Source organism: Leptopilina heterotoma, unplaced genomic scaffold, assembly GCF_015476425.1.
Source record: "Leptopilina heterotoma isolate Lh14 unplaced genomic scaffold, ASM1547642v1 Lhet_100, whole genome shotgun sequence".
Taxonomy (NCBI): domain Eukaryota; kingdom Metazoa; phylum Arthropoda; class Insecta; order Hymenoptera; family Figitidae; genus Leptopilina; species Leptopilina heterotoma.
In genome coordinates, this window is record NW_025110814.1 from 1 (window position 1) to 25938 (window position 25938).

The window sequence follows — 25938 nt, forward strand, 5'->3', positions numbered from 1 at the left end:
GGATAGCAGGGTTGAGTATGAATCTGAAAGGTTTAAGCCTCTAAACGGCGCCTTTATGTTGGTGAGGTGAAAGGGGAACCCTCCGGAGAGGCTTCTTCCTGAGTATGAGTGTGGGATGCGCTATAAACGCGTTATTCTCCTGGTCGCGAAGTACGTAAGGGGAGTTCCGGCTGGTCTTGGCCTCCAGAGCTCCTCATAGCAACATATACATACTACACTTCTTTTTCACACTGATATGGGTACACCCACTTACATAACAGACACAATAATCACTTACACTGTTAAGCATCACACCCATATCAAATACCGAACTACGTTTTTAATGAATGTGTGATGTAACGAACGTTATCCTCCAAGCAGGTACCTCGACAGAGGCTAATCCTGCCGTGGATTCCGATTGGGTGAAAGCCCCGATGGTCGACGCAAGGCCCACGGATTTGGAGGGGGCCAACAGCACACTGGTCCTTCTGACCATAACGGTGACGGAAAAGTGATGATGGAGACGGAGAGCGTAGTTTCCTCTGAGTCCATCATCGAAAAGGAAAAGGAGACCCTGGTATCGCGGACTGCTTCACCGATCGTCGAAGAATGGCAAGTCATTCTTGGACTTATGGAGAAGCAGTCTGTGGTGGTTGAGCAACTCTTCAACTCACTAGAAATAGTGACAGGAAGGGATGCTCAAGAACAACTCCAGGGAGGGTGAAAATCAGTGCCAGAGAGGCATATCACCATAGTGATAGCCTCAGAGGCATCTTAAAGGATATGATGGAGGAGGGGGCCTGCTTTTCTCATAATTTAGAGATAGTGGATTCCCTCAGCCAGAAGAAAGCTCGAGGCCGCCAGGGGACAATACCCTTGGCGACTCCGAACTCTGAAAGAAAAGGAAGAAAGAGAGATGGCCTCTGGGACACCACCAGAGAAAAGTTGAGAAAAAGAAGGGCAAAACATGCGAGCTGGACCCAAGGGACAGCAAGCCTGCTGCCGAAGAAAAGGAGAAATTGAACTCTCTCCAGGAAAATGAACCTGGAAAGAGGTCAAAAAAAGAAGAAAAAGAAAAAAAAGAAAAGGGATGAAGAAAAGTTGATAGAAATGACGGGGGAGTCGAACAATGAGACCGATCGACCCTCACGTAAAAAGAAAGAAAATCGACGGATGCAATTGTGATATCCGCAAAAGATCCGAACATAATTAGTAAATGAAGGCGGCGGTTAGGCCTGAGGATACGGGGACGGAGATATTGTCGATTCGGAGGACCAAAAGGAATGATCTCCTTCTGGTTCTCAAAAAGGGACAGGGCGTCTTGGGTTTCGGCAGTGCTTTGACCGCTGCGCTTCAGGGAAAAAGCAGAAGTAAGGACTGTGGTTTCGGATGAGGTCGATAGAAATTTTAGACACTTGACGAAACCATAGTCCAACAAGATGTTGTAGAGGCGGTCCGGGGTGCACTTAGCAGGCCGGATTTAGAATTGCCGTGTCAGCTTTTCGCTCGGTATGGTAATACGAAGAAGGCCATTCTACGGCTCCCGGAAACGGAAGCGGAGTCGTTACTAAAGGCCAGGCGAGTGAAAATAGGGTGGGTCAACTGCAGAGTCCACGCTAGAGTGGAAGTAGAGAGGTGCTTTAGATGCCTCTGTTACGGCCATCTGGCTGGAGGATGCAGTGGGCCGGACCGAAAGGAGGCTTGCTGGAGGTGTGGCGGTCTCGACCACAGGAAGAGTCAGTGCAAGGGGGCAGCCCAGTGCATTGACTGTTCCGATCGTGGGATGGAGGACACAAAACATCCTTCAGGGAGCAGGGCCTGTCCGGTGTACTGGAAGATGCTTACAGATCTAAAGTCCAGAGCTTAGGTTTCTCCAGGTTAATCTCAGGAAAGGAAAAGTCGCGCAAGATCTCTTGATGCAGACTGCCAGAGAGAGGGGAGCTGATATACTGCTTTTCAGTGAGCAGTATAGGAAGCCAGAATCCTCTGTCTGGTTTGAGGATGCATCCAAGAGATCAGGTATCCAAATATGTAACCCGGACATCACCATTGGTGACTTTCTGGAGACCGACGCGGGTTTCGTTTGGGTGGAGGGTGGCGGGGGTACGCGTTTACAGCTGCTACTTCTCTCCAAACGATCCCCTTAAAAAGTTCGACGCCGAGGTTCAGGCTCTTGAAGAAAGCATCAGAGCTTTCGGCGGGGATGTCCTCATTGCGGGAGACTTTAATAGTAAGTCGCCGGAATGGGGAGAGACTCGTCTAGACAGGAGGGGAACCTTGGTTTCGGACATGGTCGCAGCAAACGATTTAGTGGTGGTGAACCGGGGACAAGAGTTCACGTTCAAGCGCGGGGGTGTCAGGGTCTATCATCGATTTGACAATTGCGTCGCCCCGCGTGGCCCGTAGAATAGTGCGGTGGGGAGTGCTGGACGAAACAACTATGAGTGACCACCAGTACATAGAGTTTATAGTCGCTGAGATAAATCGGGGAGGGAACATCAAGCCGCATGTTGGCCACAAGAGACCCTCCTGGAACCTCAGACGGCTAAATCGGGAGAAGTTGGCGGAGTCTCTGGCCGAGGCTCGAGCTATACATGAGCTAGGCTGGATGACGAAGCCAATTTCTGTGGGCGACAAAGTGCGTGAGGCGAGGCGAGTTATTATTGCAGCGTGCAATTACTCTATGCCTCGCCGGCACCAAACAAAAGCTAGGAAGGGTGCTCTGTACTGGTGGAGCGACGAATTAGCCCGCTTAAGAAGAGAATGCAACGCAGCGAGGAGGAAATACACCCATTCAAAGGGAGACCTTCTGCTGCAAGAAGAGTGGCACAAAAGCCAGGCATATTTTTAAGCGGGCTATAAAGAGTAGCAAAAAATCGTGTTGGAAGGACCTGATCGGAGAAGCGGAGAAGGACCCATGGGGTTTGGCCTACAAAGTCGTCACTAAGAAATTAGTTTCGAGGCAAAGAACCCCCGGTCTTGACAATCCGATCTGGGTCCGAAAGATTATTAAGGCGCTGTTTCCCCATGTGGAATCTGGCCCTAGGGAGGACTTTTCCTCTTGTGTAGTGCAAAGAGAGGAGCTCTTCACGCTGGAGGAGCTTAAAAAGGTGGCAAGGACGTTGAGGAACGGCAAAGCGCCAGGCAGCGACGGAATACCCAGCGAGATCCTCAAAGAGGTAATCGCTGTGTATCCAGAGTTACTCCTCGACGTCTTTAATACATGTCTCGAGAGTGGAGAGTTTTTCAGTGACTGGAAAACACAGAGGTTGGTCCTCCTGAGAAAAGGGGATAAACCTCTAGATAAAGTCTCATCGTTTAGACCAATTTGTTTATTGGACACGATGGGTAAACTTCTAGAGGGAATGATTCTAGAGCGACTTCAGGGAATCCTGGTAGGCGAAAATAGCTTATCAGAGAATCAATTCGGTTTTAGGAAAGGCCCGGTCGACAGTAGACGCGATCTTAGCAGTTCTCGAAAAGGCGAAAAAGGTCAAAGAGGGACGGAAGAAGGGTTTTTGCGCGCTCGTTTCAATTGATATCCGTAACGCGTTCAATTCCGCGAAATGGGATATTTGTATGAAAGCAATGAGATGTAAAGGGGTACCAACGTATCTGTTGCGAATGATAGACAACTATCTTAGCGACAGATGGGTTGTCTACGAGAGCGATGCATGTCATATCAAAGAGAAAATGACATGTGGAGCTCCCCAAGGATCAAAGGTGGGGCCAACCATCTGGAACGTTATGTATGACGGTTTTCTGAGGTTGGACTTACCCGAAGATACGTCTATATCCGGGTTCGCGGACGACGTGCTTTTAATATGTTACGACGAGAATTTAAGACTGCTAAAAATAAAACTTGAAGATAGTCTGCGGCGAGCTGAATTTTGGTTATATCGGCATGGTCTGAAAATGGCTCTCGAGAAGACCGAAGCTCTACTCGTCACAGACAGGAGAGTTTATGAAGCCCCGATGATTGAAATGGGAGGAACTGAAGTCGCATGGGGAAATAAGCTTAAGTACCTGGGAGTGTGGTTGGACAAACGTTTAAGTTTTGGCCAACATATTAACATCTCAACACTCAAAGCCACCGAATGCATGGGAAACCTCTCGAGGATGATGCCCAATATCGGTGGCCCCAGGGAAAATAAACGAAGACTGGTAGCGACTGTGGTTCAATCAAAGCAGCTTTATGCTGCCCCTGTATGGGCTTCAGCCCTTAAGATCCACAGCATCTCCGACAGACTTCTCTCGGCCCAGAGAGAGCCAGCAAGGAGAATAACGTCAGCCTTCAGAACGGTGTCTGATTGCGCTCTTCGGGTGCTTGCTAGATTACCGCCAATGGATTTGTTGGCGATGGAAAGGCAGGAGAATTTCCAGCTCTCCAAAGATCTAGTAGGCAACCCGGAGCGTAGAGAAAGACTCAAAGCTCTAATCCGCTTAGAGTCAAGAAAAAGACTCGTTCTGAGTTGGCAGGAGAGATGGGATGGGGAATTGAAAGGTAGATGGACTCATCGCCTAATTCCCCACCTCGCCACATGGTTGGAAAGACAACACGGTGAAGTAGGCTACTACCTTACACAAGCGATGTCTGGTCATGGTTGTTTCGGACAGTACTTCTATCGGTTTAAAATAGAAGCAGACGCGAAATGTGTGTACTGTAACGGTTCGGGTGACGACGAAGCAGAGTACACTGACGACGCGGAGCACACGCTTTTTTCCTGCGGGCACTGGCGTGAACTTAGGGAAGCCATGTTTTCGGCCGTGGGCACTGAAGTCACGGTCGAGAATATGGTTTCAATTATGTTGCAGAGCGCGGACTCATGGCGAGAAGTCGAGACTTTTGTCATCGAAGTCATGAGGAGGAAGGAGAACGACAGAAGGGCGAGATTACCCTGGAGAATTCCTGCTGCTCGGCGGGGCGCTCGCGGAGGACGGAGGAGACCTTAATTGGAACTCCTCCCTCTTCAGCTGGCGCCTTGTTAAGGACTTGGATCTGGAAGTAGGTAAGGAGACCTCCACTGGCGATGTAAGCTTGACAGCAGTTCCGCCAGGGGAGATATGTCTCAAAAGGGAGTGGTTTTTAGTGGGTCGGCCAGAACAAGAGCGGTCATCCCCACATAACCTAGGAGTACGGGCTCCAGGTATCTGACTTGGAAGTAGGCCTCCAAGGTTATAGCAGATTTTCCACTTCCCACGCAAAAAAAAAAAAAAAAAAAAAATTATTATTATTATTATTATTATTATTATTATTATTATTATTATTATTATTATTATTATTATTATTATTATTATTATTATTATTATTATTATTATTATTATTATTATTATTATTATTATTATTATTATTATTATTATTATTATTATTATTATTATTATTTTTTTTTTTTTTTTGCTTAGGGACTTTTGGGAAATCTGCTTACAGATACCTTGGATTCCGCACTCCAAGGTTATGTGGGGTTGGTGTGATAAAACAAAAGGAGATAAAAAAAAGAAAAATAAATATATAAAATAGTAAATTTAATAAACTGGCGACCTACTGCCAGCCCGACCCACTAAAACCCGTAACCCTTCTTCTGGAGCCCTTTACCCTCCCTCGGAACTGTCGTAAGACTTTAGCCTTCGAGGGTGGCGCTCCAACTCTGTCGCTAATGCGACTTTCTGCTTTTCTCTGCGGTTATCCTGCGTTAATAGTTAAAAATTTAAAACTATTTCAATATAAAAGCGGAATTAACAGCACAACAATAATAAAACAAATGTTTAATTAAGTGTAAACAGTCAAAAGATAAAATTGCAAACGGATATATGAAAAAAAAAAAAAAAGAAAAAATAAACGCGTATAAAATATTGAAAACATAAAACTGTACAAAGATGAATAAAAAAAAACACAAACAATTAAAAAAAAATGTATAAGGACAAATAAATCACAAAATAAATTAATAAAAAACAAACGATCAAAATTAAAAGCTGTTTAAATTACGCTTTTTGGCGGCCGTCGAGATCCTTCCTCGACATAACCGAGATTATGAAGTTCTCGACTTGCCGCCAATTCTCCTCTGACTGGGTCATCAGCGATACCATGTTCTCCGGTGTAACTTGACTGTTTACACCTTCGAACATGGCCCGCCTCTCCAAGTCCCATTTCTTGCATGAGAAGAGGGTGTGCTCCGCGTTGTCCTCAGGGAACTGGCAATATGCACACACCTCGTTCTCGCGTAATTTAAAGCGACACAGGTACGAGTTAAAACACCCGTGACCTGTGAACGCCTGAGTCAAGTAATAGGAAACCTGACCGTGTTTCCTATTTATCCAGGTGGCGAGTGCCGGGATAAGGCGATAAGTCCATCGATCTTTTTCCTCACCATCCCATCTTTCTTGCCATCTTTCTATGAGCCTGTGCCTCGCTTCTTTGCGGATCAGGCCCTTGCTTGGTCTTAATTCCTCATTCAAGGAACTGCTTTCTTTAGAAAAGAGAAACATTTCTTCCCTTTCCCTCGCCAAAAGATCTGCTGGCGGGACACTTGCAAGGACCTGCACAGCACTCGTAGATACCGTCTTATATGCAGAGATGATACGCGTTGTTATCGATCTCTGCGCAGACAGTATCTTTTCACAGATGGTCACACATCTTTTACTCCTCAGGGATGGGGCCCACGCTGGTGCTGCATAGAGCATTTTAGCGTGGGCGACACTCGCCACCAGTCTTCTTTTTTGTTCACGGGGTCCGCCAACATTTGGCATTAGCCGTGAAAGATTAGCCGCACACTCGATCGCCTTATTCGACGCCATAGCCATGTGGTGGTGGAAGTTTAACCTTCCATCCAACTCCACACCAAGGTATTTAATTTGTTTACTCCACTTGACCTCGAATCCGTCTATCACGATTCGTGGGAGCTCATAACCACGTCTGTCTGTGACCAGCAATGCCTCGGTCTTTTCCAGGGATACCTCTGGTATCCAGCCAGCTTTTTGCTAGTCGCAGACATTCGTTCACCAATGTCCCAAGAGCCTCCTCACTCTCGGCAGTGCACACGAACAACGCGTCGTCCGCAAAGCCGATGATCACCGCACCTTCGGGCAGATCCATTCGCAGAAAATCATCGTAAGATACATTCCATACAAATGGACCTACCCTCGAGCCTTGAGGAGCCCCACGCTGCATCTCTTCCTTGAGAGTGCAGGTGTCTCCCTCATATATAACCCACCTGTCGCTAAGATAATTATCCATTATCCGCAACAAGTAGGGCGGCATGTTTTTCTTTTCCATCGACTCGATGAGATCTTTCCATCTTGCGGAATTAAACGCGTTGCGTATGTCAATTGCTACCAACGCGCAGAAGCTCTTCTTTTTCCCAGGTCCCAATTTGTTTTTTCCTGCTTTGGCTATGTCCACAACTGCCTGGATGGCATCAACCGTGGACTTGCCTTTACGGAAACCAAATTGGTGATCGGATAGACGATTCTCTTCGGTCAAGTGGCTTTGCATTCTCTGCAGAACCATATCCTCTAGAAGTTTACTCATCGTATCTAGCAGGCATATAGGCCTGTACGATGAAACCTTATCTAGAGGTTTTTCACCTTTCCTTAGAAGGACTAACCTCTGTCGCTTCCAGTCGCGGAAGAACTCTCCTCTCTCAAGGCAAAGATTGAAGCATCGAAGCAGAATCTGGGGTGAAGTGTCGATTACCAACTTTAGGATCTCGTTACTTATCCCATCGATTCCAGGCGCCTTGCCTGTTTTCAATCTTTTGCCTGCTTTTTGCAGTTCACTAAGTGTGAAGAGTTCTTCCTCTTCGACTTTGCAAAAACTCCAGTCCCTTCTAAGGTATGGCTCCGCAGGAGGAAACAAAGAACTTATTATCTTTCTGACCCAATCGGGATTGTCCAGGCCGGGGGTCTTTTGCCTCGTCACTAATTTCTTAGTTACGATTTTAAAAGCCAGACCCCATGGGTCCTTATCGACTTCCTCGATTAGGTCCTTCCAGCTACGGCGTCGCGACTTGCGGATCTCTTTCTTGAGGTCCTTTTTCGCCTCCTTGAAAGCCTCTTTCAGCAAGGGATCTCCCTTAGATCGGGTATATGTCCTTCTTGCTTTGAGGCATTCCTTTCTCAAGGAGGCTAGCTCCTCTGACCACCAGTGCAAGGATTTTCTTACTGGAGTGGCGCCTTTGCTTGGCATTGACGCATTGCAAGCGGTGACTATCATGTTCCTCACCGCTCGCACCTCCCCATCCAGACTGCTCGGCCTCTTCACCCAGCCCAAGTCCTCAATTAAAAGGGCTTCTCTTAGGGACCGGCCGAACTTTTCCTTGTCGAGTCTCTTCATATTCCACGAGGAGGTTTTGCGACTAGGAGCATCCTGTCTTTTTCCTCCTCGTGTGTCTCCCATAGAGACTGAGAACTCAATGTACTGGTGGTCACTTGCGGTATATTCCTCTGAGACCCGCCAGTCGGTTATGCGGCTAAATAGTTTAGACGATGCGATTGTTAGATCTATAATTGATCCGATCGCACCTCGTCTAAAAGTCCATGTATTGCCTCGGTTTACTGCCAATAAGTCGTTTCTGGAGATCATTTCTCCAATACGAATTCCTCTCTTGTCGAGTCTCGTCTCACCCCACTCTGGCGACTTTGCGTTAAAATCACCAGTGATGATGACATCCAGCCTGGATTCTGTGAGGCTCGATTCTAGGTCTTCGATATTGGCTTCGAAGTTTGTCAGTGGGTCGTTGGGTGAGAAGTAGCAGCTATACATACGTATATTAGCCACCTCTATCCACACGAACCCACTGCTCGTCTCCAGAAACTTGTCCACCCGCAATTCTGGGTTGCACAGCTTTATGGCGGCTCTCTTCGCCTTATCCTGATACCAAGGGGCGAGATCGCTTCCTTGATACTGCTCACTGCAGAACAGGATATCGACCTCATTTTCCCTTGCTGTTTGCATTAGGAGCAACTGTGCATCCTTACTTGTATGCAAGTTGACCTGCAAAAATTTTAAGGATTTGCCCTTTTAATCTTTTGCAGTTCTTCTCTGTAAACCGGGCAGGCTCTCTTTCCGGAATCGTGATCCGTCTCTGGCTTTCCCAGGTCCAAGCATGTAAGGCACTTCGGCTTAACTTTACAACTCTTCGCGAGGTGTCCCTCTCCGCCGCATCTCCGACAGTTTTATTATTATTATTATTATTATTATTATTATTATTATTATTATTATTATTATTATTATTATTATTATTATTATTATTATTATTATTATTATTATTATTATTATTATTATTATTATTATTATATTATTATTATTATTATTATTATTATTATTATTATTATTATTATTATTATTATTATTATTATTATTATATTATTATTATTATATTATTATTATTATTATTATTATTATTATTATTATTATTATTATTATTATTATTATTATTATTATTATTATTATTATTATTATTATTATTATTATTATTATTATTATTATTATTATTATTATTATTATTATTATTATTATTATTATTATTATTATTTATTATTATTATTATTATTATTATTATTATTATTATTATTATTATTAACTCCGCTTTGAACCGGTCCCAAGCCCGGGACTCCATCCTCTCCACTTATCTTCGTTCATTTGCATATATTTTTTATGTAAATGCGCGTGTGTGGGGGAGGGGTGTGGAGGAGGAGGAGGGTAGTTTGGAGAGCTTTTGAGGTGGGGACCATCTGGATATCAGTATGTTAGGAAATGGTGTTAATGAAGGGTATTGCTATAAACGCAATATCCCTCTGAATGGGCAGGAAGAATCTGAACCGGTGGGTTCAGTATGAAATTTTGTTCAGTTTTGTCTTGGTGATTGGGAAGACATAGTCTATAAACGGCATCTTCCACGAATGGGCAACTCCTGTTATCCACGCTAGCCATCTCTGCCGGCACGTCTGATCATGTTAAGTCATGCGCTCGAGACGCAGATTGGGGGGATTCAGCTTGCGGGATAGCAGGAGTTGATGTATGAATCTGAAAGGTTTAAGCCTATAAACGGCGCCTTTATGTTGGTGAGGTGAAAGGGGAACCCTCCGGAGAGGCTTCTTCCTATGAAGGTACTGTCGGAAACATCCGTGACCTGACAACACTTGTGTCAGGTAGTAGCCAACTTCACCGTGCTTTCTTCCTAGCCAAGTGGCGAGGTTGGGGATCAGGCGATATGTCCACCTTCCTTTAAGATCCCCATCCCATCTCTCTTGCCATTGTTCAAGGAGTCTACATCTCGCCTCCTTGCGGATAGCCGCTTTGGCGAGATTTCTACTCTGCTCTTGCGAGGTAACTAGATCTTTGTTACGCTGAAAGACTTCCTGTCTTTCCCTCGCCAGTAAGTCCACTGGCGGGAGACTCGCAAGAACTAAAGCAGCGCTCGTTGAAACTGTTCTGTAGGCTGAAACTACTCTCCGCGCACAACCACCCTGTGCGGAGAGTAGCTCGTCAGAGATGCCGCGGTTCTTTAGGGACTCAGCCCATGCAGGGGCAGCATAGAGTTGCTTTGCTTGAACCACGGTCGCCACTAATCGGCGTTTCTTTTCCCTGGGGCCACCGACATTGGGCATCATCCTAGAAAGGTTTCCCATGCAGTCGGCGGCATTCAGTGACGTGATCTTAGAATGTTGGTCGAACTTTAATTTTCGATCCAACGTCACTCCCAGGTACTTTAAACTGTTTCCCCAGGAGACTTCAGTCTGTCCTATCCGAATTTTCGGGACCTCAAAGGATCTTTTACTTGTGACAAGCAAAGCTTCTGTCTTCTCTGTGGCCATTTGTAGGCCGTTGAGATCTAACCAGAGCTTTGCTCGTCTCAAGCTTTCGTTGACCCTTATTTCTAGAATCCGAGAAGTCCGCGCGCCACACACTATAATGACGTCATCCGCAAAGCCAACCATTATCGTATCTTCAGGTAACTCAATTCTAAGGAAGTCATCGTACATGACGTTCCATATGAATGGACCTACCTTTGATCCTTGGGGAGCTCCGCATGTCATTTCATGTTTGAGATGACATGCATCGCTCTTGTATTCAACCCATCTGTCGCTGAGATAGTTGTCTATCATTCGCAACAGATAGGTTGGTACCCCTTTACGACGCATCGCCTTGATGCAATTGTCCCACTTTGCGGAGTTAAATGCATTACGTATGTCGATGGAGATAAGCGCGCAGAATCCCTTCTTCTTGTCCTCTTTGACTTTCCTCGCATGGTTTACAACAGTGAGTATTGCGTCAACTGTTGACCGGCCTTTACGAAAGCCAAATTGATTCTCCGATAGGCTATTTTTACCTATCAGGATTTCCTGAAGTCTCTGCAGAACCATTCCCTCTAGAAATTTGCCCATCGTATCCAATAAACAAATTGGTCTGAACGATGTGACCTTATCCAGAGGTTTATCGCCTTTCCTGAGAAGGACCAACTTCTGCGTTTTCCAGTCACCGAAGAACTCTCCGTCTGTCAAGCACGTATTAAAGACGTCAAGAAGCAACTCAGGATCCACTGCGACAATCTCTTTTAAGATTTCGCTCGGTATCCCATCATTGCCCGGCGCTTTGCCGTTTCTTAACGTCTTTGCCACCTTTTTTAGTTCCTCAATCGTGAAGAGCTCCTCGTCTCGTACTACGCAGTGAGTGCAGTCCTCTCTGGGGCTAGGTTCCGCATAGGGAAACAGTGCCTTTATGATTTTCAGGACCCAAATCGGATCATCCAAACCAGGGGTTTTATGCCTTGTCACTAATTTCTTAGCGACAATCTTAAAGGCCAAACCCCACGGATCCTTCTCGGAATCTCCGATTAGGTCCCTCCAGCAACGGCGTTGGCTACTTTTCACGGCCTGCTTAAAAGTACGTCTGGCTTTATGCCATGTTTCCCGCAGCTGGAGGTTTCCCTTCGAGTGGGTAAAATGCCTCCTTGCTGCGTGACACTCTCTCTTAAGACAGGCCAGTTCTTCATTCCACCAGTACATAGATCCCTTTCCCGTTTTTCTTTTTTGCCGGCGAGGCATAGAGTGATTGCAAGCTTGAACAATCACCCGCCTCGCCTCTCGCACTATACCCTTTAAAGAAGCTGGTTTCCTCACCCAGTTTGATTTGCGAATAAGTCGCGACTCTTCTAGGGATTCCGCCAGCTTCTCCCTGTTTAGTCGCCTGAGGTTCCAAGAGGCTCCCTTGCTACCATTTTTTGGTGCGGTACGTCCTCGAAGTTTTTCCTCAGAGACTAAAAACTCTATGTACTGGTGGTCACTCAATGTTTCCTCATCCAGTACCCTCCATTCTCTTATTCTGCGGGCTAGGCGGGGAGATGCGATTGTTAAATCAAGGATAGATCCCGATTCTCCCCTCCTGAACGTGAACTCGTGGCCCCGGTTTAACACCACCAGCCCATTCGTCGCCAGCATGTCGGAAACCAAAATTCCTCTCCTGTCCTGACGAGTCTCTCCCCATTCCGGCGACTTACTATTGAAGTCTCCCGCAATGAGGACATCCCCGTCAAAAGCTCTCAGACTTTCTTCAAGATAACGAATCTCAGTAGCGAATTTTCCGAATGGGTCGTTGGGCGAGAAATAGCAGCTATATATACGAATACCTGCCACGTCCGCCCAAACAAACCCCTTGTCTGTACCCAAGAATGAACCGGTGGTGATACCCGGATTGCATATCTGTATTGCTGATCTACCTGATGAGTCTTGAAACCAGTTTGAGAATCCTTGCTTCTTATACTGCTCACTAATGAGCAGTATATCCACTCCTCTCTCTCTGGCAGACTGCATCAGGAGATTTTGGGCTTCAGCTTCTTCAGTTCCTCCCTATAGACGGGGCAGGACCCGCTTCCTAGAGCGTGCTTTGTCTCCTTTATCCCTTTGTCCTCACAAGTTGTGCAATGGGATTCCCCTGCACAATTCTTGTGGGAATGGTCTAAGGAGCCACACTTTCAGCAAGCTTTACTCCTATCGGGTCCTCTGCAGACCCTTGCGATATGCCCATAACTAAGGCATTTATGGCATCTTTCCACTTCCACCCTGCTGCGGATCCTACAGTTTATCCAACCTACCGGTACCTTACCAGCCTCAAGCAGAACATCAGCGTCTGCTTCTGGCAGTTGGACTACTGCCATCTTCACCGCTCCACGCAGGGTGATAAGTCTGCAGGAGATCTCCAGGTCGGTCCTGCCCAAAGCCTTTTTTAAGGCGTTGGTGACATCCTGGATCTCTGTTGTCTCGTCCAAGTCTCTAACCTCTAGTGATCTCTTTGTCACCAGAGGAGAAACCCTCGCCTTTCCTTTGAGAGCCTCGGTCACCTTCCCGCTGTAGGTCGAGAAATCCTGTCCCCTTTTAAGAACGAATAGCAAATCCTGCTTCTCGGTTCTTCGAATGGACAGAACCTCAGTTTTCGTTTCAGCGGGGTTGACCGTGGCGAAAAGCTCTGCTATAAGTTCCTTTGGAGGAGCCTTACCGTTTTCCATCGACACCCTAATGGCGTCGGTCTTTCTTCTCTTTTTTTTCCCCTGACCACTCGAGAATTCCTTTGCTTCGTCCTTCGCGAATTTATTTTTCCGCCTCTCCTTCCTAGAGACTACAGCACTCCAGTGGTCAGGAGTGTCTTCCTTTGACGGCGTGACAGAATTTACCTTTTCCTCGTTCTGTATTAGCGTAGAGGCCGGTTTTTTACTCTGCCGGTCCTCTGGGGATGTTGAGGCACCTCTCTTCTTGCTTTTAGCAGAAGAAGACTTTGGTCCTCCCTTTTGTTTCGGAGTGGTCGATGGCGTTTTGGAACGTGCCATTTGACCTACACTTCGGTACTGCATTGGCTGCAAAGTTTTTTGAAGCCTATCTACTGATGACCGGAGAGCGAGGCCTGCGCTTCTGACTCCGGCCGAGATTTCCTTTGCTTCAGCCATGTACTCTTTCACCTCATTAGGTGTGTTCTTCCTGAAAGAACCCTCCATAGCCAATAGCGTCTTCTCCATAGCTTCATTTTGAAGCCTCTGTTCCGCCATGATGCTAATCATGATCTTCCAAACGTCGGCCCATGGCGGAATTAAAGGAACCGCTTGCTCCGCTACATTTACACCAGAAGCTGAAGTGCTTTTCTCCTCCACACTTGTGGAAGGAACCTGGTGTATCTCTGCTACAGCTTTTATTACTTTCGCAGTTTCATCCGGAATATTACGAGACTGTGTCTCTCCGGTATCCATCACCTCAATAACGTTTTCATCGGTTTTCGTTGTTTGTTTCTCCATAAAGTTATTGTTACCAGCGCATCGTCTGTGGAGGAGCGGGTCGGTATAGTTGGGAACGGGTGTACCCTCGGACGTATCCTACCCCAGTTCCCTGAGGCCCAACCACCGCTTAGCCGATCCCGGAATACACGGACGGATCGGACTCGCTCGGAGCAATATGGATTCCGATCTCCATATTCACCACAGACTCTCCTGATCAGGGTCCCGAAGGGGCTGGCTCCTGATTCCTTACCTCGGCTGACACATCGGCAGAGCAAGCTCACATCAACCCCTAGGCCCCGCCCACCGAAAACAAGTGAACGAAGTTTCAGGGTACTCCCAGTGGGCCGAGGAAGGAAACAATCATATGGGTGTGATAAGTGTATTGTGAATATGTGTGAAAAAGATGTATAAATGATGTAATTGTGTGTAACCCATATATGTGTAGAGAGGTGTATGTGTAGAGTGTACTGTTTGGTTGCCCTTTGGTGGAAAGCCCCGCCACCACTGCAAGGTCCACCGAACATATCCAAAATGACACTCGAGTCTGGCAGCGGACAAGCATCCCACCCCGGCGACCAACGCCGTCAAGAATGGCAGTAATGTCCGGACTAAGGATATGCATCCAGATCCAGCACACCCATGCCATCAAAGACGGCAGCCGCGCCCGGGAGAGGATAATCATCCGCTTCTCCCAGAACATCAGACACATCACCGATGCTCGGCAGTGGACAACCAGCGGCGGAGATTATTATTATTATTATTATTATTATTATTATTATTATTATTATTATTATTATTATTATTATTATTATTATTATTATTATTATTATTATTATTATTATTATTATTATTATTATTATTATTATTATTATTATTATTATTATTATTATTATTATTATTATTATTATTATTATTATTATTATTATTATTATTATTATTATTATTATTATTATTATTATTATTATTATTATTATTATTATTATTATTATTATTATTATTATTATTATTATTATTATTATTATTATTATTATTATTATTATTATTATTATTATTATTATTATTATTTAATTATTAATTATTATTAATTAATAATTATGTTTTATGTTGACAAAGGGAAAAAAAATAGTTATTTCAAAAATAGTTAAAGCAGTTAATTTAGTTAACTCTGTATATAAATTATGGAAAAGATTTGTGTACAATATGAACATTATTTTTTAATAAAAAATTATATACTCAAACAATGTATAATTACATTAGAACTATTTGAAACAAAAAAAAATGAAAACAACACTGTAACTTATAAAATTTATTTTTAATTTATTTTGCTTATTCACTTATTATTATCTTTAAAACAAAGTATAAAATTATCCTAAACTCTACTTGAGAAAATTTAGATAATTCGACTGTTTACTATTTTGAGAAAACATTGTTTAAAAAATTAAAATAACTTATTATTTTATCTATATAATTAATTGGATTTCCTAACCCAACGTTTGCGCATTGAGATATCGATTCGATATCTCTGTCCAGAATTTATCAGGGGCCTTACCAGTTTTTTCCAGTATGAATTTCCTCTCTAGATTCCAAGTGGGATCTAGGGAGATATTTCTAATCCGGATTTCCTCACAAGAATCTTGCCAGTTCCAGTCAGGCTTTCCTAGGCTAGATTTTCTGGCGTGGTTCTAGCTAGAATCCAACCATTGGTAGGGAAACTTAGGGAAATTTCTACACGGGTACTTCAACGTTAATATTCTTTTTTATGATAAACCCCGTGGAATTGCTACGCTCATTTTTAATTAATAATTAATTTAATTAAATAAATTTTTTTTATCATTAAAAAAGAATTAAGAAAAATTAAACAATAGAAATAAAGTGAGAATATTTAATTGTAAAAAAAGACATCGCGTTGCCATGGCGCGAGAAAAAGTTGTTTCGTGTCTAACGAAAAACACAAGAGCACTAACTTCTCTCTGACCCGTGATCTGAACAACATGTTCTAATTGTATTCTCCATATACGTTAAGCGAATCACAATAGAGAAAAAATATAATTACTAATTAAATAAAAATTTTTATTTAAAGTATTAAATAATTACAATAAATTAAATTATATATTTTCTACAAAATAAGAAGAAAATCTCATCAGACTTCTTCAGTTAAGAAAAATCTCCGTTGAAGATTCTCCACCTAAAGAAAACTCCAGGTTCTTTCTCTACTTTCTCTTTCCTAATCTTTTCTTTCTCCTATTTTTACGATCCTCTCCGTAGGATCGAGAAATAATCTTTTTTCTTATTTTTCTTCACGATCCTTACGCAGGATCGGAAATTAACCTTTCTTTCTTTTCTCTTTTTTCTATTATTTCTCGATCCTCTATGTAGGATCGGAAATTAAATTATTCAAAAACAACAAAGAAGAAAATTTTGGATAACAAGTTTGTCTACAGTTTCCCTCTCCACTGGCGAGAAAACCCATTAGACGGGTGGTCCAGGCAAATGCGAGTACTCCTAATTTTTAAGTCGCTCTGTAGGCGCAAAAATTTAGTAATAAGGAAATGTATATAAGAAATATTTGTAAGAGAAATTTACGAGATGTAAAAAACAAACATTAGTAAATTTAAGATTGTAGGCTTAAGACGAGTGTATAAACAAATAAATTATTTAAATACAAAAATAACAATTTATTAAATAATTGCATGTTTCTTAAAATTGAATTGTCATGAAGAATTTTATTTATAAATTTTTAAATAACTGAATTCTTTTGACGAATTTTAATAAAATTTTTAAGAATTTTTTCCAGGAATTTAATTAAAATGATGTATTAAAAATAATTGAAATTCTGCCATGAGTTTTATTATTTTCATAAATAATTGAATTCCTAAAAAAAATTTTATTATTTATGAAAATAATTCAATCCCTGTAAAAAATTTGATTATTTATTGAAAATAATTAAATTATTACGAAGAAATTTATAAAATTTGTTTAATAATTGAATTTTACAAAAATTTTATTAAAAATTTTGAAAATAATTGAATTTTGGAAAAGAATTTGATTACTTTCAAAAATAATTGAATTTATGAAATCATTTATAATTTTTACAAAATTCAATTTTTTAGTGTTTTTGAGTAAAATTCGTCTATAAATCCACTATTTTTAATAATTAAATAAATATATATATATATTAAAAAATTTAACAAATTTCAGAAGAATTTGAATTATTAAAATTTTTAAAAACCTAAGTAATCTTTAAAATTTCTAATGAAATTCATTGAAAAAATTGAAATTTTATAAAATTTTAATATTCATCGATGCGATATTTATAAAAATTGTAAACGCAACTCTTTGAAAATCCAATTAATTTTAAACTACATAAGTAAAATTATTATACCACAACTTAGACTTTCGTGTATGCTTTTTTCAATATGTCTCATAGCATTTGACCTTTTTTGCTTATAATAATTTTAACTTTTATTTTCAAAATATAATTTAAGATGAAAATGAAAAATGTTTTTAAGTATGTTTATGTACTATATACAAAAAGAAACCACACGCGAGTTATTAATTTTAGCTAGTTTTAAGTAATTTTAAAAATTGGAGAAAAAGAATCCAGGGTAGATGGCGTTTTTAATTTAATTTTAAATAACAATAATAAATATGAATCTAAATAAATAACAGAAAGTAAATATAAATAATAAAAAGTACACAAAATAATATAAAGTAAACAAAATAATAAAATTCAATTTGAATAATCATTTTGCAGAAAATTTTTTTATTAACAAAAATTTGATGATGCTAAACCAATTCTGTAATCTATGCACGCTTTATTTGCAATTTATAATAGCCGGAAGGTAAATAGTAAATTTCAAGAAGAGATAAAGTCAAAGAGTTGGGATAAATATTGAAAAAAGGAAGAAGGAAAATTAAAAATAAAAAAATTTTGGATTTCTAAAATTATATAGATTCCATCTCACGTGAAATAAATTTCATATTTTCCCAAGTCACTTGAATTTATTGGAACAATGATAGATGCACTTTAGCTGCGGTTTATAGGCCTCTGTATATAGCATATTAACCTTGATCACAGTAACGGTTCTTGAGAAATCATACATAAAGTTACTCGGTAGACTTAATTTACGAGAAGTCAGCTCCACGGTTTAAAGTTGTCTATAATTTAATAAAGTCTTGTAACAAATTCCAATTTTTCTACCTGCGATCTTATCAAAACCTCAAAGGAATATGACGCACCGTATAAACGAAAATTCTTTTCCAAGATACTTTGCACATTTATCGCTATTAACAGAAATTTTTTTTTATTTCGAAAATTGATAATATTAAATAGTAATTTATAATTTATAAAATTCTTAAAAAATAAATTTATTAATTTAGATTTATAATTAATAATAGTGTAGTATTTCCCCGTCTTCTACTATGGCAATATTAAAAATATCCGAGTTTTTTTATAACCGTTTTATATCTATAAAATGCCTACTTGAATTAATTAACAAAAATTAATTAACTCAGGAGATAATTTTCTCGATTAAACCGCAGGAAGAATAAATTTTGTAATATGTTTTAACGTAATAATAAATAAATAATTTCAATAAAATAATTTTCTGAACTCAACTCAATGGTGATTTTTTTCCAGACAGTTAATTAAATAATTAGCGGACTTATTTAAAAACTCCTCTATTTCAAGACATTATGAAATAAAAAGAACCAGTATTAAAAAGTACATTTTACGAATGAAATGTGTCGATAAAAATTCTCGATTGGCATAATAGGATAAGAAAATAAAAAACTTGAGATAATATAAAATAAGCTAATTTTCATAAATTTGAATTAGAAGGTTATTTAATGAAAGTAAAAGTAATTAGTATAAGGATGAGAAAAGGGGCATTTAAATATTAACGCCCATATTTTTCCTCTTTTCGAAAAAATAGCCACGTTTTTTCCTTTCGCAAAAAGAAAAAAATCCAGGCTGTTAAAGTATATTTTCTCGGTTAGATTGTAATTATGGTTAAAGGCGATAAGTGAGTAAAATGCTTATTTTCCGAATACAAATCACATAATGATGTATACAATAAAAAAAGACTAGTAAATATTAATAACCATGGAAGAGAGAAAAGAGAAAGAGAGGTAATTTTCAACGTAGATCATAGAACTAACTGCTGGCTATGGAAAATGACATCGGTAGCCAAGAGACGGGTAATTACACGGTAATTAAGTATGTAATCACTTGCAAAAGAAGAAGAAAAAAAACGTTAATACGCTCCTCACGTGGTTGCACTCCGCGCCAGTTGAAAACTAACGGTGAGGAAAAAGGAAAAATGCAAAAATTAAAATTTGCGAATTGAAATTCTCGTATATTTCATACTTTGCATCGCAGGGAATTAATCGTGTACTGCCAACGGAGATTACGCGTTAAAAAAAAGAGTTGATAATGCTAAATTTTATAATAATTTTAAAAATGAAACTAAAAATATTACAAATAATAAAAATTCATAAAATCCTCTAAACTTTTTCCTAACTCTTCTTAATTTGAATTTTGTCTCAAAAATAAGACAATTGATAATAAACTTTAATGCGTTTACAGGGCTCGAATCAGTGAAAAAGTATTAAAAAATACGGACTTTACGGACTAAAAATGAAAAATTATGGACCATTAACGGACAAATTTCTGACAAAAAAATAATCAGTCCGAGTCAAATAAGAGAACATTTTACTTAGAACTATAAAGTAAATTTTTTCATAACTATAAAACATGAAGATATCGAACCATTTCTTCTTGTTTTATAATAATTAAAGATTACAAATTGGTAAAATTATTATTTCATAATGAGAATATTGAACTTCTTTAAAATTATTTTCATCATTTCAATTCAATTATTATTTTTACGAATTTTAATTATTCGTAAATTCTTCAATTAAATATATATTAGAAAATAAAAACTTCAAATAATATAAAAAAAATTCAATTAAACTTTTTCAAAAAAATTAATTTCAAAATTCAAGTAGGGTAGGGTGGGGCATTAGGTACTATTCGCGGGGCGAAATTATTCTAAAGTCCTGGAGAGAAAACTATTCATCCGATTAAAGTCCCTTTTACACTGTATACTTGTCATGTGAAATGAACATTGTACGCCACATTTGAGCTTCTGGCGCCATCTATCATAGGAGTTAGGTACTCAAATGTGATTTTGATATACTCGCTTACTTGTTTTGGGTGTGCAGTTCCGAATAGCCCAAACCACAGAATTGATTGAAACTACGTATACCTACGTATTTTTATGTCCTGATTACGAAAATGATAAAGAAATTTGGCGACTAGGTCATCTTCATGTTGAAAACCACAAAAAACCTATTAAATAGCCCGTTTTAAAGTGCTTCAGAAGGGAAAACACTATAGAGCCCGGCTCTGCTCGTGTACTTCGGCTTTTTAATGTAGAAAGGGAGTCAAATTGACTTTCTAGTTAGTACTAAAAGGTACCTAACCCAGAACCAACCCCTCTTCAACGTTTCCCTTAAAAAGGCCCGTTTTAAAGGGCCCCAGGAGGGACAGTACTATGGAGCCGGGTTACTGTCATGGTACTATGGGTTGGGTGCCTTATAGTAATAACTAGAAATTCAAATTGACTCCCTTTCTACGTTAAAAAGCCGAAGTACATGATCAGCCGGGCTTCGCCCAGCTCCATGGTGCTTTCTCTCCTGGGGCCCTTTCAAATATGCTTTTTAATGGGTTATTTGTAATTTTCAACATGAAGATGACCTAGTCGCCAAATTTCTTTATCATTTTCGTAATCAGGGCATAAAAAAACGTGGGTATACAGTCTGCCATTGTAAATAGTGATAAACGGTCCGAAAAATTATCGGAAAAATTATTTCTAAAGTCAAATTTAGTACTGAACACGAACACTGATAACAGCGAAAACTACGAAACAGTGTATTTTTTTGTGTGCTTGTTTTTAGGTTAGAATGGTAAGAAATTGGAAGAGAAAAACCAGAAAAACTCCTCCAATGAACAAATTAATTTTTATATTTTTTTTAGTTTTATATCATTAATAGCTACAAGAATAGTTTCGCCCCTCGTTTTTTTCGACATAAAAAAAATTTGTAAAATCGCTGTTGTTCGGAACAGAATCGAGTTACAGCAAAATAATACATGGCAAAATTGTAGCTAAGAAGTCAAGTTTTCAAACGGTCTTACTCATTTTTTTATTTTTTTTAAATACATTTTTCAGACTCAAAAATCCAAACAAGAATAGTAATGCCCCACCCTATCCTATTTCTAAAAATTCACGCTATATTGCTTTTAATATTTAATTATTATCTAAAATTTTAACTGAAATTCATTTTTAAATCAATTTTTATTAGAAAATTCTACTAGAATACAATTATTTAAATACAAAAATAAATAATTTATTGAATAATTAAATGTTTCTTAAAAATTAATTCTAATAAAGAATTTTATCAACAAATTTTTAAAAAATTAAATTCTTTCGATAAATTATCATGTAAAATTTTAACTAAAATTAATTTTTATTATAAAATTTTACAAGAATTCAATTATTTAAATAAAAAAATTAATAATTTATTAATTGTATGCTCGTAAAAAATTTTATTAAATCAATTTTTAAATAAGTGAATTTTTTCGACGCATTTTAACAAAATTTGATAATCGATAAATTTACAGAAGATAATTTTTCAATTATTCGCGAAACTAGTTCGCATTTTTCAGTCACCGAGTATAAGCGAAGATTCCGAATTTCTGGAATGCGGCATCTGCCGGTAGCACTAGGCCGCGTCAACCAATCAGAGCGTCGCTTGCTCCCACTGCGCGCGCTTCCCCACTCAACGGCGCTACAGAGCTCGGAGACAGAGCTCTCATCGTTACTTTCGTTCGAGCAGCCGACCTGCCTGGTCGCACCGCTCTCGACCACCGCGAATAGCGTTTTCCCAAAAATTAAACTTTCTTAAGAGCAGTCGACCTGCCTGGTCGCTTCGCTCTCGATCACCGCGAACAGCGAATTCACATTGTAATTGACTTCTTACCGAGCTGCCTGCCTGCACGGTCGCACCGCTCGCACCCAACGAAAAAAGTGTTTCCAATCAAAAATAAATACGCTGTCATTTTTGTTCATTTGGCTTTCTGCTTTTTCATTTAATTCGTTTTTTTTCTTAGTATTTTTTCCCATTAATTAACTTTTCTGGTTTATATTCGACGCGCTTTTTGCGTTCTTAATTGTTTTCCATTCACCACACATTTTTGGAAACTCTTGCGAGGGTCCAAAATTACCTTTCTTTTTCTCCTTCCCTTTAAGAATTTTTAGAAACTTTCTGAGGGTCTAAAATTCTTAAACTTCCTTTTCCCTAGTAACACAAACTTCGGAAACTCCCGGAGGGTCCGAGGTTGTGTTTTTCCTTTATTCCCTGTCATTTTCCTTTCCCGGCGATTTTTGGAAACTTCCTGAGGGTCCATAATCGTTTTCCCCTTTTTTTCAAGACCTTTTTTGGAAACTCGCGCAGGGTCCAAAAATTATTATTTCTTTTCCAAATCGATTTTTTTTATTTTTATTCATTTATTTATTTTTTAAAATTTGGTTTGCGTGTAAATAAATTATCCCCAATTAGAGAAATCTTCGGAAACTCACGGAGGGTCCGAGATTTCTTCAATTTAAATTCGCCGTTTCACGAGTTTTCGGAAACTTGTTTTCGCAAGGGTCCAAAACTCGCTGATATTGTCAAAGCCCAAAATTGACGGTACCAATTTTGGCGCCCAACGTGGGGCACTGCAGAGATTTTTGATAGAAAATCACGAACCCGAAAAAATTCACGCCGCATATTTTCACTTCCGGGAGTAAGACGAATATAAATCGACAAAAACACCCGGTGGCGCTCAACGTATCATCTCTCCTTCAGCAATGAAAGAGAAAGCAGAATTATGTCCGGTACCTCGCAAGCCGTCGAATTTGCGAAGATAGAAACCAAACGTCGAACTTCGCCATGACGACAAGAACACCTCATGAGAATTTACGCTCTCGCACGGTATTAAAACACATTCCACTCGATAAGCGTAAAAACCTCCAGCAGTTGTCGACAGGATTATTCACGTCCTACTCGTTCCGGACTCACTTCAGCGCGATGGCTGAGGGAAAAATGTCTCCCGAGTTTCGGGACAAAGACGGTTTCGGCACAGGATCGTTTTCAGCCGAAAATGTGAATTATCTTTCATCGCCTGAAAGAGTAATTCTTTCAAAGCGTTCCTCGAGCAGCGAAACCGCAAACAAAAAATCCACAACAGTGACAACAGTTGCGCTCTAAGTCGACAACGAATGTGAAATCGCGCGTACCGCTCTAAATTCGGTACCAATGAACACCACATCACACATCGGTGAGGTTTTTGCGCAAATATTTCACAGCCAATATCGACTTTGACAAATTATCACGCTCCTAGACCATCTGGAATAATGACCACCAAGACAACACCTACCTCGAAACTGACAAGAACTGTTTTCGCAGGTTTATCGAATCTGCGAAACAGCTCAATTTCTCTCGAAAGTTCTCCACAGTTTTCTGCAATGATAGAACAATCCGAGAAATTCACCGAACGAAACTAAAAAGAAAATTTTCCCCCTTCAATCTGAGATCGCTCCTCAATCCGATGCATCTTTTCTCTCGCAAATTACACCTTCCCATTTTTTTTTTGAAGAGGTCATCGCTTCGCAGCAAGAGGACGAAATCAACATCAGCCAGGTTCGACGCCGAAAGAACCTACAAGACAAGAAAACTCGAAGTAAGGTCGACAAAAAATTTTTCCGAGAACATATCCTATCGGACGAAGGATTTTTTGGCCGCAAGAATCCTACAATTCACGGACGTCTCGTGGTATCAGAAGTTTGTCAGCAGACACTTCTGCCCAAGTATCACGACATCCAGGGAATGAAGAGTCGTTCACGCGCCGTACCTTCACCTGGCCAAAAATGGTTTCCCAAATAAAAGACTGCTCCTGCTGCACATCTTTTCGGTCGCATTGCAACAGCAAGTTACGCCTATGCCAACCCAAGGCTCCGTGGGATGCTGTTGCTGTCGACTAAATGGGACTATAACCAATGTTTATCGAAAGGAAAACAAATTCTGCTCGTCGTTGCCGATCTTTTTTTCCTGTGGATGGAAGCGAATTACCTTCTTACCCGAAAAAGAAGTGCTCAATCGTTTCAGCCGCCACAGACGCGAAAGAGGAAGCGCGATTACGACTTGTTAGTACCTCACATCGAAAATAGGACTCTGACATCGCCGACATTCTATTCCATGTCAGAAATCGGCGAATTGCGGCAACCGGACGGACGCCAAGTCAAGTTCTATTCAATACCAAGGCAAAGAGATGAATGCGCTCTACAGACCGGAAGAAAGGCTCCAATGCATTTGGAAAAACGTGTCCAGGAATTCTCTCAACATCAAGCCGCTTACACCCACAATTATGCCGTGCCACCTAAGTTAACTAATAATTCCCTATTAACAGTTACGTTTATGTACAAACGCACCGCCTGTTAAACAAGGAAAACGGTTATCGCGCCGGTTTAGCTCCCCGTGGAGAAGATCCATACGTCACAAAACGCCATCGTGGAAAAGAAATCTGCAATGTTAATTTGAGAAATCGACTGGCAAAAATTCACCGTACAGATCTGAAACGCACTTTTCCCTCTAGAAAGAGCGGAGAATCCGACAAACCCCGAAATCAGTCAACCCAGAAACACATGCCGGAGAAAACTCCCGAATTATCGAGAATAACCGAAGACACGCGAAATTAGACTCGGTTATAATTTACGTTCTTCGAAAAAACTCCGAACTAACGATTTAAATTTTTCTCGTCTTTAAGCACCGAAAAAAGCGCGAGTAATATCGACAAAATTGTAAACCACCACTGTAAATAAGCGCTACAATTTACGACCGCGATAGTTAAAAACAAGTAACGTATTTTCGACCGTTATGATTAAATTCGCCGTTGTACTTTGTTTTTTACTTAAACTTTGTAATTAGTGTTAATTTTTTTTATACATAATTATTTTACTTTAATATTACTAAACATTGTAATTTAATTTAATTTTACTTTTCAGATTATTACAATATTCTCATTATTGTCTACGAATTGCGGTACATAATTTTTTCTTTAAATTGTTCTCGCCGAGAAAATTTTAACTTGTTATCGCATTATTGTAATAATATTCTTTACGCGTTTTAAATTTTACGAATATCTTCGTTTTTATGTATTTTTCTAACTGTATTTTCTACTAGTTTGAGTTATAATAATCTTTTATTTTCTAGTTAAGTTCCCAATTTGTAAAATTCGAAATCGTCGCTTTCACTCAAGACAGACCCCGTGGAATTGATAATCGATAAATTTACAGAAGATAATTTTTCAATTATTCGCGAAACTAGTTCGCATTTTTCAGTCACCGAGTATAAGCGAAGATTCCGAATTTCTGGAATGCGGCATCAGCCGATCGCACTAGGCCGCGTCAACCAATCAGAGCGTCGCTTGCTCCCACTGCGCGCGCTTCGCCACTCAACGGCGCTACAGAGCTCGGAGACAGAGCTCTCATCGTTACTTTCGTTCGAGCAGCCGACCTGCCTGGTCGCACCGCTCTCGACCACCGCGAATAGCGTTTTCCCAAAAATTAAACTTTCTTAAGAGCAGTCGACCTGCCTGGTC

The 25938-nt window shown here is 40.1% G+C and overlaps 1 protein-coding gene across 1 annotated transcript; it reads left to right on the forward strand.

Moving 5' to 3' along the window:
* Positions 1-2419: 2419 nt before the first annotated feature.
* LOC122499280 lies at positions 2420-2830 on the forward strand. Its single transcript, XM_043607548.1, has one exon. It carries the CDS (start codon positions 2420-2422, stop codon positions 2828-2830), a length of 411 nt encoding a protein of 136 aa, XP_043463483.1.
* Positions 2831-25938: the final 23108 nt, after the last annotated feature.